This window comes from Semicossyphus pulcher, unplaced genomic scaffold, assembly GCF_022749685.1.
Source record: "Semicossyphus pulcher isolate SPU_LCO1_2020_fin unplaced genomic scaffold, fSemPul1.0.p SCAF_17, whole genome shotgun sequence".
NCBI classification, from domain to species: domain Eukaryota; kingdom Metazoa; phylum Chordata; class Actinopteri; order Labriformes; family Labridae; genus Semicossyphus; species Semicossyphus pulcher.
This window is the reverse complement of record NW_027211681.1, coordinates 13099967-13116626: the sequence shown is the minus strand read 5'-3', so window position 1 is coordinate 13116626 and position 16660 is coordinate 13099967. Positions and strand designations below refer to the sequence as shown.

The 16660-nt window shown below is 41.4% G+C and overlaps 1 protein-coding gene across 1 annotated transcript; it reads right to left on the bottom strand.

Moving 5' to 3' along the window:
- Positions 1–367: 367 nt before the first annotated feature.
- cygb2 (cytoglobin 2) lies at positions 368–16095 on the bottom strand. Its single transcript, XM_069666262.1, has 3 exons — positions 15911–16095; positions 3659–3890; positions 368–1213 (listed from the first exon to the last, which is right to left on the bottom strand). The coding sequence occupies exons 1-3, from the start codon at positions 16093–16095 to the stop codon at positions 1049–1051; spliced, it is 582 nt and encodes a 193-aa protein (XP_069522363.1). The 3' UTR covers positions 368–1048.
- Positions 16096–16660: the final 565 nt, after the last annotated feature.

Below are 16660 nucleotides of genomic sequence, written 5' to 3'. Positions count from 1 at the left end.
GACATAGTGTACCTTTAGCTGTTAGCATAATGTCATTATGCTAATGACAGCATTAGTGACAGCATTATCAAATAACTTGTTCAGCTAACTTAAATTAGCTAACTAACTAAGTTGATTAAAACCTGTTAGCAAAAGTTGTTTCTATTATTGGCTAAATCAACAATGTTCAGCTATAAATGAGAGGTACACCTCTGTCTAAAATCGAATAACCATGTTTTAAACTTTACTGAGAATATAAGTGGCTTATCTGCCATCATTATCATTGTGAATTGTATGGTGCTAGCTTGGAAAACTTGACAGGCCTAGCAGCAGGAACAATTGGGTATCGGGTATGGCAAAATGTCAACCATCAATCGTTGTTGTAAATAGTTAAATCTACAGGTGAATTAATATCTTGGAGAAGCTGTTATGTTTCCTTAAGACCTTTTAAGAGTCTTTAAACAGGTTTTGTTAAAACTAGACAGTTGAAGACAGCATTATCAATTATTCTGCTGAGCTAGCTAGCTAGCACTAGTTGAAGATAATCTGCTAGCACAAGTTGTTTTTATGGCAAACCCTCGACTTAAATCATTGATTTCAACTTTTCAGAGAATTTAGGCTAAGTGGTTTATCCGCCATCATTACTATGGTAACTGCAGGGCGCAGAATTGGAAAGCTTGACAGGCCTAGCAGCAGCAACTAAATCTACTACTGTATTAAAGCTTTTGGATTTGCCTGTCTTGGCATCTTTAACGTTGGAATAAACAGAAGATGAACTTGATAGTTAGCATTAGCTCTGATAGCTTCTGTGGCTTAACCAACACACCAAAGCACCACCTACATTAGCTAAAACTTCTTTTAAGAAAAGAAAGATGTTCTCTGGCTACATTGTTTAGTTCCAAGTGATCTCTGGGAAGTGTGATGTAGAAACACTACAGGAACGAAGGCTTAGCACCAAAATAACACCAAAATAAAGTACAGTGTCGCATGGATTACCACGTTAAACTCATCCATGTCTGTGAAACCATCTCAGAATCTCTAGCAATTTATTCTGCTTCATCCTGACTCTTCACACTGCTGAGCTGGAGACCTGGAGCCAGCCCACATCTGTGTACGCCCCTGTCACATGCCAGTACACTGCTCCCATCAGTTTGGACCACACCATCTGCACCTCTGCCGAGAAGCACTCTGGGAAATCTTCAGCCAACACCTCCAGCAGCACGCCGCTCAGGATCTATGAAGTGGGACAGAGAGCGAGAAATTAAATTACCAAAAAAGAAGAGTTGGAATAGTACTCTATGAAGTAACAGCAGGTGGAAGAATGACGGAGTAATGCTAAAGGTTCATAAGGCAAAGTAAGAGCAGAGCGGTGGATGTAAAAAGAATCCAATTCACCGTTACAGAAATGTGAGCGCGGCAGGTGAGAATTGAAAACGATGGCAGTAAAACATGAAAGCAGTGGGTGGACAGGCGATACAAAAGGAATGAAAATGAAGAAAGTAGAGGGAAAGGACAAATCAGGTGGGGAGAGAAGAAGAGGTAGATACAAAGGAAAGTAGAGAATGTAGGGAAATGTGGATTTCAATGTGGTAGATGCTACAGCAAGGAAACAAAACATTCTCACTTTGTCTGGTAATATAAAAGGAATTAATTACTTTCTGACAGAAAAATTCTCAATACAATGTCCATTTACCTTTGTTTTTCAAAGCTTTCAGCGACATGTCATTCCTTTGTGAATGGAGTTGCTGACCATTGATTGACCACTAATTGGAAGATCTGTGGTTTAATCCTCGGCTCCTCCAGGTTACATGTCAAAATGTCACAAGTATATATATATCTATAATACCGCCTGTTATCATGCAAGCAAACTTCCATACTTAACTCATGTGATAAACTATCTTGTGACTGAAAGCTGTGGAAACAATAAGAACATAATTTTTTGGCAAACTATATTTCCAAGGATCAAACTTGAAGCTCAAACATTGCCTGTTCATATGCTGGTGAACAGGCAATGTTTGATGACTCAGGATCCAGCTGTGTTCATTGCATATTAATCAATTAAAAGTTAAAACATCGAGAAGATGATAATTTTCTGAATGAACTCCTCAGAATTGAGCAGCTTCATCCATTAAAAATATAACTCATGTTGTGTTAAAACCATCCACAATAAATGTTGTTAATACCAATAACCGTTTCAGAGGTAATGATATACACTGTGTTGTTGAACACACCACATTAACCTCCATCATGATGAAACAGGAAGTGATAAAATACTTAATAATGGCCTAAACGTTCAGCAAACACACATTATGTATAAATATAAATAGCTCAGGGAATACACAGTGGAACTAATCAGTGTAATGATTTATTCACAAAGTGATCAATTAAATCTTAAATTGTGTTTCTAAAGGCAATCGGAAGCCGGCAGAGGGAAGCTTTAATGACGGGAATGTGTTTTCTTCACAGCTGCATTTATGAACCGACTGCAGACGACGCTGAAAAGACTTGAGGGGAGGAAGTGTATGCTTCCCCTCTTCAATCAAATGAAGAGGGAATCATATTGAAGTTTCACACAGAAAATGATGCAATCATACAGTTTAAATTAAACACTGGATCTTAAACATTTATGATACTTTGTCTGATTCTGTCTTCATCTGCCGCCATAGATGATCAGCGCTGTTAGCTCTATAGAGGAGAACTGAAATGACTTTAACATTATAACTTTGATTAGGTAAACGCCTGTTTTAAAATGTTGCATAACTCAGTGGGAGAGGTGAACCAACCATGGTTGTGGTTCGAGCTCATTTTGAGGAAAATGAAACCACTGTTTCTACGTTGGTCTGCAAACATGAGTAAACTATATCCACTAAAGTAGATGTTACCATGGATGTAGCAGTTGGTTATTGTAAGCATATTGCAGCTATATTTTGCAATTAGCATGCCAATATAGCTGAAGGGACACTAGTTTGTGTTGGGAATGATTTGGTTTGCTAACTTGCGCTAAATGAAGCCCCCTTCGAAACATTCATTCTGAGGAAAAGTTGCAGCTGCAGTCACAAGTTGTTTTGGTGCCTTCATTTTCATTTGTACCAGTTAACACTAGTTAGCTAAAGAGTGGTGAATAGTGGCGGAAAATGCTACCAGCAGCTCCTGGCACCTTTTGAGGTGGAGTGATTTCTTGCATGAATCATCAAAACAGACGTCAATATGACAACTTGGCCGGTATGGTTATGCAAACTGCATTATTGTATTTCCTTTCTTGGAAAAAGAACAGATGAAAACAGAACAGGAACATGATTTCTGGCCTGAGAAAATTGAGCAGAAAATGCTATTAGATTATTAGATTGGTAATGAGAACTTTTCTTTGGAGTGATAATGGGGTGCTTTCGTGATTGAGACTGCTGAAGCAAGAAAATACTTCCACAGTGCTACTTTTCCAGAAAAGGGAGCCCTCCACCATTATACTCTACGACACAGTCTACTATAATCCACGGGCACTCCTGTCAAGTCTCCTCGGAGTGAAACAACCCTGTGGTAATTTACCTTGAGTGATTGTTACTCATAAAATCCCTGACCAAAGTAAAGCAGGATTTGGCTGGATGACTGTCGACTCCAGAATATCACAGATTAATAACACAAAATTCTAATAGCATCAGAAGAGTTTAATCCTTGATGTTACCTTGAAATACATGGGTTCCACCTTGTGTTTGATCGCATGGGCCTTCCCTACCAGGGCCAGCACCGATGACACTTTCTCCGGGTCATGGAGGTTCTCCACCACAGTATTGATAGCATTCATCACTCTGCGGGCATGGTGTCGAAGTTGACTGCTTCGCTCCATCTCCTCCGGGTCCTCCATGTCCTGAAACTGGCTGAAGTATTGTTTGGCTGACGGAAAGTTGACGAAGAACCTAAGAAGGAGATAAAATTTCAGATCACTTTGGAATGAAAAACTTTGCAACTGGGGTTTACAATTGCTGAGTTCCCAATGGAATACAGCATACTAAGACTAACCTATTAGCTGGCTAATTAGCTAGTTAACCACAGAGTTCCCCACAGAATGAGATTCTATTCATGAAGGAAGCTGAAAAGAGCTGTTTAGAATAAAAAAAGTTAAAGCAATGTCGCGAGTTCGCAGCTCGTTTATAACTGGTCTCCTCATCTCGTGTCAGCCGTCTTCTCTGCAAAAAAAGATTCTCAAGAAGTCTTGATGTTGTCATACACCTTACATAACAATCTGAGCCTGTCAGTTGCAAAAAAAAGCACTTCTAGTGGACTTAGTTTGCCTGCCGGTAATTGCCCCAAAGGATTACATTGCAGCCATTAGAGCTGTGTTGTTGCTGCCAGCTGAAGCTATCTTCATTCACTTCATCTCGTGCCTGTAAAAGGTAGAGAACTTTTACTTAAAGTGGACATTCAAGGTCCCCAGAGTATAAATCCTACTGACTTCGATGGTCCTCTGACTTTTCAGTCAGCTGGCATGGCTGTGTTCTTGATTTATGTTTTGTCAAAGGGTCTGTTTGGTTGAGCAGGAAATCTGAGCTGCAGCTATGACATGTTAGCAACTGTTGCATGCTAATGTCCAGTGGTGGGTAGTAACGCGTTACACTTACTCCAAAAAATTGTATTCTGAGAGAACTTGTTTTGTAGAATACTTTTTACTCTTACTCGAGTAAATTTGCAATAAATAATATGTACTTCTACTCCGTTACATTGAGCTACACACGTCTCGCTACTTTTATTGACATCAGTGTTGGAAATTTAAGCACCTGCCAGTCCAAAGTATAACTGTTAAGGATCAGTTAATGACTTCACCACAGACGTGGACCTGTCTGTGAAGTGGACAGCGGTACGTCCGTATGACGACGACATCACTGTCTAATCCTTTAACAGATGCCTGCGACATCTCTGCTGCTGCAGACAGCTCGCGAGTTTACTTCTCTCACTCAGATGATTTCTAGTGAATAAGCTAACGCAACCAACCCCTACTAAGTTAACCATCATCAGTGTAGTCTGCAAGCACCAGCTAGCAACTTATCAACAGCTAACCACAGAACATAGAGGAGAAGAGGTGCTCAGAAAACGAGGCAACGGTTTGGATTAGGGGAGAGTGGGGCACGGTGAGCCAACTCAGGCTTGACAGATAAAAACCTACCTAAAAAAAAGACCGGCAGAGTCCACCAAGTATCCTAAAAAAAATCCTAAAGCCTTTAAGTGCAAAGATGCTATTTATTATAATCAATCTCTTCCAATTTTCTCCTTTACACACACACACACACACACTCACATAGACACACACACACAATTGTTTTTCCTGTCAACAAAATATGTAATCCACCTCTGCACCATACGGTGACAGGCTGTGCCCCTCAGACTCCTTCACAGTGCAGCAGCTCTGATGAGACCTGATAGTCAGACTGATCAGACGCTTTGAGTGTAATTGGATGCAGGTGTGCTAAAGAGAGGAAATTTACAAGCTTGCCTGGTGCTGTTTATGAAAGTGCATTAACTGAAATACATCTCCGAAGGAACAATATTAAGCAGATTTAGAGGCTGGACAAAATATTTTTTCACTTCCAGAATATTTTACTTATGTACGAATATTGTGACTTTACTTAGTGAAAGGCACGTGATGGTTGTTTGCCTTTTTCATGAATGTAATCAGACCGACAGACAGAAAGACCAATAAAGGACATCTATCTATCTATCTATCTATCTATCTTGTGTGTTTGACGGCTTCCCAGTGTGTGCAGCGAGTTATTTTGGCTGCATATGTAGTAAATTCCATTCTTAAACCACCCTGGTAGATGTAGGAGGAGAGATAAACAAAGGAAAATGTAAATTGTCTCGTGGGCTTCTAGTTAGGACGATTTGTTTTGACTCAGGGGCTTGACAGTTTTCATCACAGCCGACTGTGAGCTCACAGCAGCTCGGTAAGAGAGAGGAAGGAGCGGCTGGCAAAGCAATGACAAAGTTTCCACACGCCAAGCTGAAGGGGTATGTGAGAAATCTGACACATTGTGTATTGTCAGTTTTCCCAGACAACAACGCAGAATAGTATTGTTAACACACAGCTTTAGACATTCACAGACACTGCGTAAAAAACAGATGGATTTTGCACACACACGTCTGCTCTGACCCACTTTTAATCTTGTCAGTGCTCCAGCTGACTATAATTGTACAGTTATTTCTCAGTGTGAGTTTGGCCCTCGGCAGCGCTGCTACACCACATCCACATCCCCCAGATCCTGTGTCATGCTAGGCCTACAAACACTCGGCTTGCCCGTAGCACTCCTAGCTTGTCCTTAGAACCAGCTGTCACGATATACACACACACTCTTGTCCTTGGTGCGCAGAATAATACACACCTTCAAACAGCTCTTGTTCTGCTAAGACAAACATGAAACTTAACTGCATGGTTTAAAGGAAACAGAGCGCTGCCGGGATGTTTTCTTTGAAGAGAAAAAGAGAGCTCTTTGTGCCTGTCCTCTTTTGTTAGAAGATAAATGTTTAATCCCCTTTAGCTAAGCCATGGTTTTACAGTACGTTAAAAGAATATGCGACAAGGCACACCAACAAGAGCAGGATGGTTTGAGCATCCAAACATCAATGTGATCCTTTAGGTTGGACGCATAACCCTCAGAATCAAAGGCTTCACATAGTTTACCTATACTGTAGGTGGTTTGTTTTCCTAATACGAGCCAGTTTGAGGGATTACATCGACTCGTTTGGTTTGGTTCAGGGCCATTTCAACAGACCCACACTATGGCAGTTTAACATCATCGAAATGTTGTCTTTGTGACCCAAAGGTTGGTATTCAGGACGTGTACCCCAGGGCTTGTACATTTTTCAGCCTGGTATCCCCAGTAATTATGTGCATATTGCAAGATTGTGCAGCTCATGATTTACGTCCAGTGCCAGCACAGGAGGCAGCGTGCCCTTTCTGTAATGTGAGGTGGTAATGAGGATGTAAAAAGGTTGAAGTGAGGGGGGTTTGGGATGGCATGTAAACAACTGGCTTTCATGCAGGAGACGAAAGATTACCCTCTGTCACAGCACTAAACATCAATTCACCAAAAATTTAACCAATATACAATTTTTTACAGTCCAAAATATTGATATCAGCATCGGCCTCAACAATCTAGTTTAGAATATGGGCTATAGCAATAACTGTAACCACAATCTTTCCCTTTCCTAATTGCTGCTGTTGCCAGACCCTGAGCATAACTTAACCAAACTACATCATTGTTTTACACAGACTATCATTTCATTATCACTTCTCTATTTACAGTTTCCACATAAAAATGTAGAATCTGACGCGCTACCAGATTTTAGTATGGGAAGTGTTCTGGTTTCCATTTGTAGTACGTTTATAGTCCAAGTAGTATTGACCAATCACGCATCAGCAGGCTGCAGTGTATGCAGGAGAAACAGTCCGTGTGGAGAGCAAAAGCAGGTGGAGCGCAATCCACTGTAACGACATCCCGGCTCCCATCAGAGGTCATCTTACAACCATTTAGCTTCTTATTCATCTCTATAAACAGATGTCTGCATGTGAGTGCAGCAAACAATCTGTTCCACATCAAAAATTGCAACTTGAGACAAATTCGCTTGATGCAGTCGCAAAGGCTGTTCAGCGTTTAGATTGCCTTTACTTCCTTGAATGCATCAGAAATGATCAATAAAACCTCTGTTTAACAAACATGCTTTTTAAAAGTTGTTTCCGCTTCACTTGAACACACGCTCACTTCTCAGGTTGCTAGTTGGACTGCAAACAATGCACGGAGTCTTTAATCGCTAACCGCTGGCTAAACCAAAATGCCTGCGATGTTTGACGTTGCTCCCAGATTGTCACTTCCATAATACTGAAAAATAAAACCTACAGTTTTAATCAAGTAGAAGACTTTGAGAGCAAAAAAATGTGAATAAAGTCAATCAATCCACGTTTGATTAGTAGAGCCAATCCACTGTTGATCACCGCAGTAATAGTTTTGATGTGCAAGCACCCACATGCTGACAAATGGGACAAACAAAGGTGAGCTGGGTTTTCTCTGAATATTTTTTTTAGCTGCAGTGACAGTGGCGTGCAATGTATTTTGCTAATGGAGGGATATGTGACGGGGGGAATATCTGGGGGACTACCTCATCCGTAAGACGTATGTTTCAGACCTGTAATGCTACACGTGTATGGAGGCATGGGGAAAAGCAGTTTGTCCCTGTGTTAGAGGAGCGCTGGTGTTTAGTACTTTGGAGAGCTCCGAGCCCTTTCTTGCACCTGTCTATGCATTTAAATGAAGTCATCAAAGCCAGCGCAGCGCTATTAGAGGGACTGGTTAATCACACTTTTAATTGGATCAGAAGGGTTTTTTATAATTCTTCGAGTACCAAGAACAACCTTGAGCCTCACTGCTCCAACTTCAAGGACGTCTTTTTCAAGGCAAACTCTGTAACCTCAGACTCGCACTCAGAAGAAATGGATTTTCAGCTGCTGGTTAGTTGCTATGACATTTTGTACATACATTCATATTCTCCACACAATGAATCCCAATGACTGTTGATCCAGCACTCTGGGAGCAAAGGCCAATTTTCCAGGGCTCCATGTGCAGCTAGCAGTTATCCAGGTGAGCAATACAGGAAATCCAAGGCCTCTTTTCAGAGCGCTGGTCATTGTTTACAGCCCCACAAGCAACTTGAGAAGCGAGGATTGAGTTCTACGACATCCACGACAGGATTGTTAGCTGCACTTATATGCAGATGTCTGCTTATAGAAATGAATAAAATCATCAGATGATAGCGATTGGTTCCGGGGTTGCATTACGGCTGATGTGTTCCATCTCTTTTGCACATAGACAGTTTTCCTGCAAACCAAAGCTCGCTGTAACGCTAGTGGTTGATATTAGTCAGACTACAGAGGGACACCAGAATGCTTCAAACCTTGCCTTAACATTAGCTTGAGGATCCCAGAGTATTGATAGTGATCACTTTGGTGATCTCTGGACATTTAATGTGCCACAACTAGACTTTATTTCATGTGGAATAATGTTTTATTACATGAATTATTAAGTTTGCGTACCACAATAGCCATGACTGTACGTGTGATTCAGATAGACCATCTTAAAAATGTTTCATTAAGGTCGACAGTAAGCTAACACTGATTTTATTGGCTGTCAGTCTTTCTGTCCTTCATCAAATTGCTCTGAAAGTGATCCCACTTTATAAAATAAAAAATGTAAATTTATCATTAAAGTCATTAGTTTACTTCCTTTTTTTCTACCTTTTTTTATATTTAAGTTACTCTTGATGTTATGTCTTACATTTAAATAAAAATGCCCCAGACAGCATTTTCACACATAAAACATAGTTAACACAAGGTAGAGTCTTGTTTGGGTTTTTTTTTTTTTGAGAATGCCCAATTCATTTCAGCAAAATCTGCACATATGGGGTACACACTATATATTTTTTTTAACTCTGGACTGCTAAAACTGGCAGGAAACTAGGGCAATGCACATTACAATGGTACATGCAGCCGTGCTCTGGCAAAAAAAAAAACCGCTAACACCTGCTAACGCCCAGCTTTTTTGCTTAATGGGAAAGGCAACAATCAGCATCCAGCCCCAGGTCAAATTACTCCGCTCCGGCTCCGATCGACATTGATGGGAACACAAAACCCGTGTTGACACGCTAATCCGCTACCCCTTTCCAGCGTGATGCTATGCTATGCTACGTCTCCGTCCCAGCAGCACTCGAACATCGTTCCAAATTTGTCGGTGCCGAGTTTGATAAACAGACTGAATGAGTAATAGATACAATAAAGACTGAACCACCGTAACATCTTCACTGTTTACTAACCCTGTCTCCGGCGCATTTGTGACGTCAGCAGAAAAGAGACCAACAGGAGTATACTCCACTAGCAAAGGGAACAGAGACAATCGGCATCTGTAAGTGGGTCTTCTCGGGTCTAAAAAAACCTGCGTCAACGCACTAAATTTAAATAAAAGGGCATTAGAAATAAAGGCCTTGAATTAAGCAATATCACAATTGTGCTTTAAGTGTGAAAGCCCTGTAATTATATCAACAGATACAATAAGACATTTACAGTAAATGAATCCCATTGATGTGTCCTCTACTAAATACATGCACCATGAAGTACCTTAAGTTAATGAAGCACCCTTGTCTCAAAATTCCGTTTCAATGTCACTCTTCATTAAGTTGAGCCTGGTGAAAATGTGCTTGAATCCTTCCATTAACACTACAACAGAACTATTTGAGTCAAAGTGGGCTGAGGATGATTGTGTTCACAAAGCTGCCATATGCACTGTTCTGCTGTACCCCGGGGATATCTCTCTTTGGTGCAATTGCATTTGTACGCCTTAGTGAGATCAACTGAGGCTATTGTCACTGTCTCTTCTCTAAATGCATGCAGGCAGATGGATTGACATGAAAAAGCAAATCAGTGCTCTCATGGGAGGTTTTTTGTGCACTGATCTCAACCGTGCAAGACTGTGACCCAGAGTCAGCCTTAGGATGTGTTAGGTAACTGAGGAACTGCCAGCCAACTGTTGATAATCACAGGATTTCTACACATAGGCGTAGAGTAATGGAAACGCCATGTAAAGTGCTGAAACAATCTGTACAATCAGTGATAACTTTGTGTCACATTTGACTCCTGGATTGTTGTCAATGAGGATTTTCTTATTTATTTATTGACATTTGGCTCTCTTACTAATGAAAACATTACCACGCTAACATGTGTGAATATGACGCTACAGCCTTGCTAGGTTTAGCATAAAGACAGGAAGCATGGGATAAACAGGTAACAAATTCAACCTTCTAGCACCTATATAGGAAAAATACTCTTGGAGACTTGTGGTCATGATGAGGTTGCAAGAAAACAACAGAGAGTCAAGGAAGTTATTCACAATATTCACACAGCGGCAACTTTTCTCTGACATCACGTTCAGGGTGGGAAGCAGTTGGAATAGATTTGAAAATCATTAAAGATACGGAATTGTATCATTTCACAGCATGGGTATAGACAACCAAGCCACGAGATAAGATAAGAATAAGAATAAGATAGAACTCCCAAAGGAAATTATAGTGCCACATAGCTCCAAAAATACAGTACAAATAAGAGAGACTCTAGCAGGCTGCCGCCCGGGACGGCAGCAGGGGCTGGAGCCACAACAGCTAACGGACGCATTCAGTCAGTTCCTAGCTTAAATTACAGTTAGCAGGCTTATACTTTCTGTGCTAACTAACATTACAAATAGCTAGCTAACATTATCGTTAGCTTGGATTGCACGCCCTTCTATTTATTGTGCAAACAGTAATGTTAGCTAGTAAGTTGTTGAATGCTAATGTTAGCTGTTGTCTAACAGTAGCTAAGGAGTATTACAAAAGTAATTCTTTCTTAAAACATGGCCAAACGTCTCTGTTTTTTTTACCATCCAACTGCTTTTCCGTTCCTGTGAATTGGGAAGTGTTTACATTTTTCTGACATGCTGACATGACATTCAACCTGGAGTAAGCGTCCCAAGCGTGACTTCACAGGCTTCACAGGCCCAAGACTACTTGGGGCGGCTGTGGCTCAGTGGTAGAGTTGGTCGTCTTTCAATCGGAAGGTCGGAGGTTCGATCCCCTTGTAGATCCCCAGCTCCATCAGGCTACATGTCGAAGTGTCTTGGGCAAGACACTGAACCCCAAATTGCTCCCGGTGGCATAGCCAACGGGTATGAATGTGGTATCTGATTGACAGTTGGGCACTTTACGTAGCAGCCTCTGCCATCAGTGTGTGAATGGGTGAATGTGATATGTAGTGTAAAAGCAGCTTTGAGTGGTCACAAAGACTAGAAAAGCGCTATATAAGTACAGTCCATTTCCATTTACAGGAAAATGGCCTTAATAAGGTGAATTGCTCAAAGCTAAGAAATAGTTTTACTGAAGAGCAACATTTGACGTTTTAAGTAGTGTGTTACTAGTTTTAATTTGTTATCTTTGGACAGAGCCAGGATAGCTGTTTCCCCTTGGTTCGAGTCCTAAATACAAGTTGTAGCTTCCTATTTACTGGAGTGGTATGGATTTATGTATGGAAGAGAGTCAATAAGCACATTTCCAATCATGTGTTACTATTCCCTTTAAGCAAAAGAGTTGTGTGGACTTCATCACTTCTAACAGAAGGCCTAGAATGTGGAATCAATACCTGAAAATGCAGACTGAAGCTCATGACTGGTTTTGTATTTGTGAATGGTGCTAGGTGTGATTTTTAACAGTGAAAATAGCCATTGATTGCAGAGCTACTAGTTCATAGCTGCATTGTGCGTGTCGTGTTGTTCTTTGGCTACAAGGAGCTCAAAGTAGTCAAAATGTGTGTGATATATAATGTGGTTGACAGGTTTGAGAAAATTGAATTTGACGGTAATTACTAACAACTGAGATCTGAATGGATGAAGAGTGTCATCTTTTCAACAAGGCAGAAGAAAATACGGCGGATTTGGAAAGAAAGACAGGCTACATAGAACATTTGAAAGGAGTTACAGAGGGAGACATTTAAGTGCCAAAGTTTGTTGCTGTCATCCACAGATAAGAGCATAAGACACACTCGTCTCACACACACACACACGATGCTCTCTGCCCCTTCCACTCTCCCTCAGGGATTATCGTCACCCAAAAAAAACGAAAATCAGTTTGTCTCACCCGCATCAGTCTCCTTGGCTACAACTGGCTGTCCATTTTAACAAGCCCTTGAGGGCTTTCTGAGAGACAATTTAGCCGGAGACATTCAAACGAATGAACGCTTTTCTTCTTTGAAATATAAAAAAAAACAAAGAATAAGCTGGAAAAAACACAGTCAAGCCACGTTACATCCAGTCAGCCTGTGACTCTCTGCAGTGACGCTTCACTAAGAATCACTGCCAGTTGAAGATAAGGCTGCTGAACAAATGATTTTATGCTTCTGAACACATCTGACAACTTAAGAAGAAGTGGCAATGGTTGAGCATGAGCATATAAGTACAAGGTGCTTACAGTTTATCATAAGATGACAATTAATGAGGCAGTAACTGTCTTCTGTGCAATTATTCTACTCAAGAAAACATTAATGCATACATTGAAGCACAAATTCTTCATATTTGAACCTCAAAGACATCAAGTGTCTGACAGCGGAGTGAGAAGTGCACTATGAAGTATTTCTCCAGCATCTTAATGAGAGGAATATGATGTTCCTTCCTTCCCTACACGTGTCACAGCTCAGTCGTTGGTGAGAGGTTGAGGGAATGGGTACAGAACATGGTGTGTGTGCGTGTGTTGATCGTTATCACTAGGTTTACTGCATAAAGTATTTGTTGCTGACCCCTGCTGATGCTAAGCAGCATTAATTACTGTAAACAATACATTTCTGTGTGCTTAATTATTGTATTTGTTTCCTGTAATTAAACAATAAAATCTCAAAAAATATGGCATCATAACAGGTGTATTGCCTCAACACACGGTGTAAAGTGGGACTTCATAAAAACTAGAGAATCAGAATCAGAAGCAACGACTTGGTTCAGAGTGTTAAGTCTGTTGTAGCAGTAACCACATCCACAGTGATGTCACAGCGTACCAACACACCCTTGAGTACACCCCTAGATCACTTCAGCAACGTGATAAGTTAGCCACATTAAAAAACAGGATGTCCAGCCGCTCTTTAGGAAAATTCAGGAATTTAAATCAATTGTCCAATTCAATACTTTTTATATAATGTGCATTTTGACACACAATAATAAGAGATGTGTTGAAATTTATCACACTGGGTGCACCCTTTGTGTTTGATCACAGATCATAACGTTTGTTTGAAGGTGAAAAAGAATTTGTTGAAGCTCCTGTGAGGAGTTTTTTCATGGTTATGAAACGGACTGAAATGAATTCTGATGACTCTATATGAGCTACAAAAGCAAACCAGACCATCAGCGACAGGATTGATTATTTCTATATAGTTATTTTTAGTGCCTGAAACTGCTGACGGGGGGGTGGGTGTCAGACAAAGCATTTAACTGCACGCTGCCTTTGTTTACATTTTCCAGGGCAAAAATTTAAAGTGATATATATGACTGTTAAAGAAAGCAGGAAGAGATTTTTTGTTGAAAACCAACACTTAGGCATGTACAGACAAAATCAGCAAAGAGATAAGGGTACGGCTTTGTCCACAGGGGGCGCCAAAATCAACACAAACCATTAGTTCCTCACAGCAGCTTTAAGGTTCAGGTAACAGATGAGATATTAAAATAGTCAGAACTGCTTCCCAGATTATAGGCCTCATGTTTACCCTGCCAAGCTCTCATGTGATCCATTATATTGTAAGTGTGCCGAAGCATGCCTTGTCAGGATTAAAGAATTTTGCAACATGTGGCAGCTCATTCATTTAGACGAGTTGTTCTTTGGCGTGCACGCTGAAAAAGTTTATTCTCTTCTTGACTTGATGGCAGACAGAGTAAACACTTTGGCTTTACGCTTCTTGCTGGCTCCCCTCACACATGAATAACACAAAATAATTTACTTTTCTAGTTCTTCACTCTGAGAGCATGAAATTAAGTATCATCATTTACAGCCAAGCGCTTTGTAATGTGCATGTTGGGAAAAGATGTTTTGGGCCTGTTTGGTCACATGACTTCGGACCCTGGCCCTAACTGTGAACCCAGCCGAGCACGGTCAACAGGGGCTTGGTAGGGATTTGCAGATATTAGATGATTGTTTGGAGGTTCAGTCTGTGCTCACAAACATGCCCACACAACCCAAGATACTCTCCCACTGTAAGCTGTGAATCGTATGTGTGACAAAATGTCATATGGGGACAAAACATGTAACTGACAACAACGCAATACTTGAAATACAAATACTTGTTGAAAAAATAAGTCATAGTATTTGTAGTTAACTTTACATTATATATAGTTATTTAATGTGATCAGTTAAATCTGATGGTCGTTTCTATCACAACTGTCACATTTTTCATGACTGTACTATAATATAAGTTCATACCAAACCTTACTGACTCCTACAACAACTACTGTTAATATCAATCTACTTTTCATGCACTATTCCGACTTGCCTTTTTTCCCTTTCTGACTTTGAAATATTGGATATTGTATTAAACATCATCAGCAACAAGTCAATTTAACCACATTTAAAGTGTGTGATCTCTGTATTTTTTTAAATAAAAATCAGCAACAAGGAGGGACAGTGTTTAAAAGGACAAGGTTATTTATCCATCCATCCATTATCTATACCGTTTATCCTGTTCAGGGTCACGGGCAGGCTGGAGCCTGTCCCAGCTGTCATTGGGCCAGAGGCGGGGTACACCCTGGAGTGATCGCCAGTCAATCACAGGGCTGACAGAGAGAGACAGACAACCTTTCACGATTACGCTCACGCCAATTTAGAGTCACTAATAAACTAAGAGCATTTCTTTGGACTGTGGGAGGAAGCCGGAGTACCCGGAGAGAACCCACACATGCACGGGGAGAACATGCAAACCCCACACAGAAAGGCCCTGTTGTTATCTTATTTTTCAGCCGACAATAAACAATCAAATTGACCTTTAAAAGTTACATTTTCAGATTTTTTTTGAGAGTTTGTTCTTACTGAAACATTGCAGATTTTATTGTTTAAGGTTTGTAGTTTATATTCCTCTCTCTTTCTTGGCATTATTGTGACCTTCATTTCCGATCACTTCCCTTCCCAACCTCTCCATATTAAGGACATACTGAATTAAGAGGTGATCACCAAGAATGAAAAGAGTTCCTGGATTAAATGTGAGAATAAAGCTTCTACATCCAAACAGACACAGTAGAGAGACTGAACAGATGGCCTTACATTAACACACCAAGCGTTAAACTTAAGCATCTCAGACTAGAGATAAAGTTTTCACACACTCAAACAAAGGTTGAAAGAAACCCACCTTATGAGCACGGACACCCCCACGTCCTCGCAGTTCTTGTAGACAATCCCCCACGTGTCCTGGATGATCTCCCGTTCAGCGTCGGTCAGCGGCTCGGCACGCTCCGGACGATCATCGCAGTCCACGTCTCCTCTCCGCACTCCCAGCAGCTGCGGAGGTGGAGGTGGTGACTCCCTGCGAGACATCCTCCTGCGGCGCAGCAGCCCGGAGGCTCCCAGCAAAGCCCGGGGGAGGTAGGGAGCAAGGGAGGGGGGGAGGGAGACAGAGAGCTGAGACCCCACGGCGGGAGCTGGGAGAGGAGAGTCGGGATGAGAAGAGGAGCAAAGAGGAGGAGGAGGAGGAGGAGGAGGGGAAAGGAGAAGAGAGGAGGGAGGCAGTGCTCGTAGCCGATGAAAGAGAAGGAAAAATGAAGCTCCCAAACCCCCACTGCCACCCACCACACTCTTTTACCCAAAACTCTCCCTCGCTTCTCCTCCGTCCAGCTAGAAACTTCTTCCTCTCACTGTTTTGCTCTGTCTCCCTCTCCTCTTTTATTTTCTCTTCACTTCTTCCACTTCTCCTCTCCCCACCTCTCTCTATTTCTCTCTCCCTCTCTCCCCCAGTAAGGGAGATGCTTGTCAGTGATGCTGCTGTTGCTCTCCCGTCACTTCTGCTCCCCCCTCTCTCTGATCCTCTCGCTCCACTGAAGAAGATGAGGCGTTCGGAGGCTGTGGTGTGCGTTGCTGGAGAACCTGATGGAATGAGAGCGGG

What these genes read in the sequence shown, in the direction of transcription:
- cygb2 (XM_069666262.1), bottom strand. Translation starts at nt 16,095, where the DNA reads ATGTCTCGCAGGGAGTCACCACCTCCACCTCCGCAGCTGCTGGGAGTG. An exon ending in GGGGTGTCCGTGCTCATAAG is followed by an intron (nt 3,891 to 15,910) that starts GTGGGTTTCTTT and finishes TCTCCTTCTTAG; the next exon opens with GTTCTTCGTCAACTTTCCGT. An exon ending in TGGAACCCATGTATTTCAAG is followed by an intron (nt 1,214 to 3,658) that starts GTAACATCAAGG and finishes CCCACTTCATAG; the next exon opens with ATCCTGAGCGGCGTGCTGCT.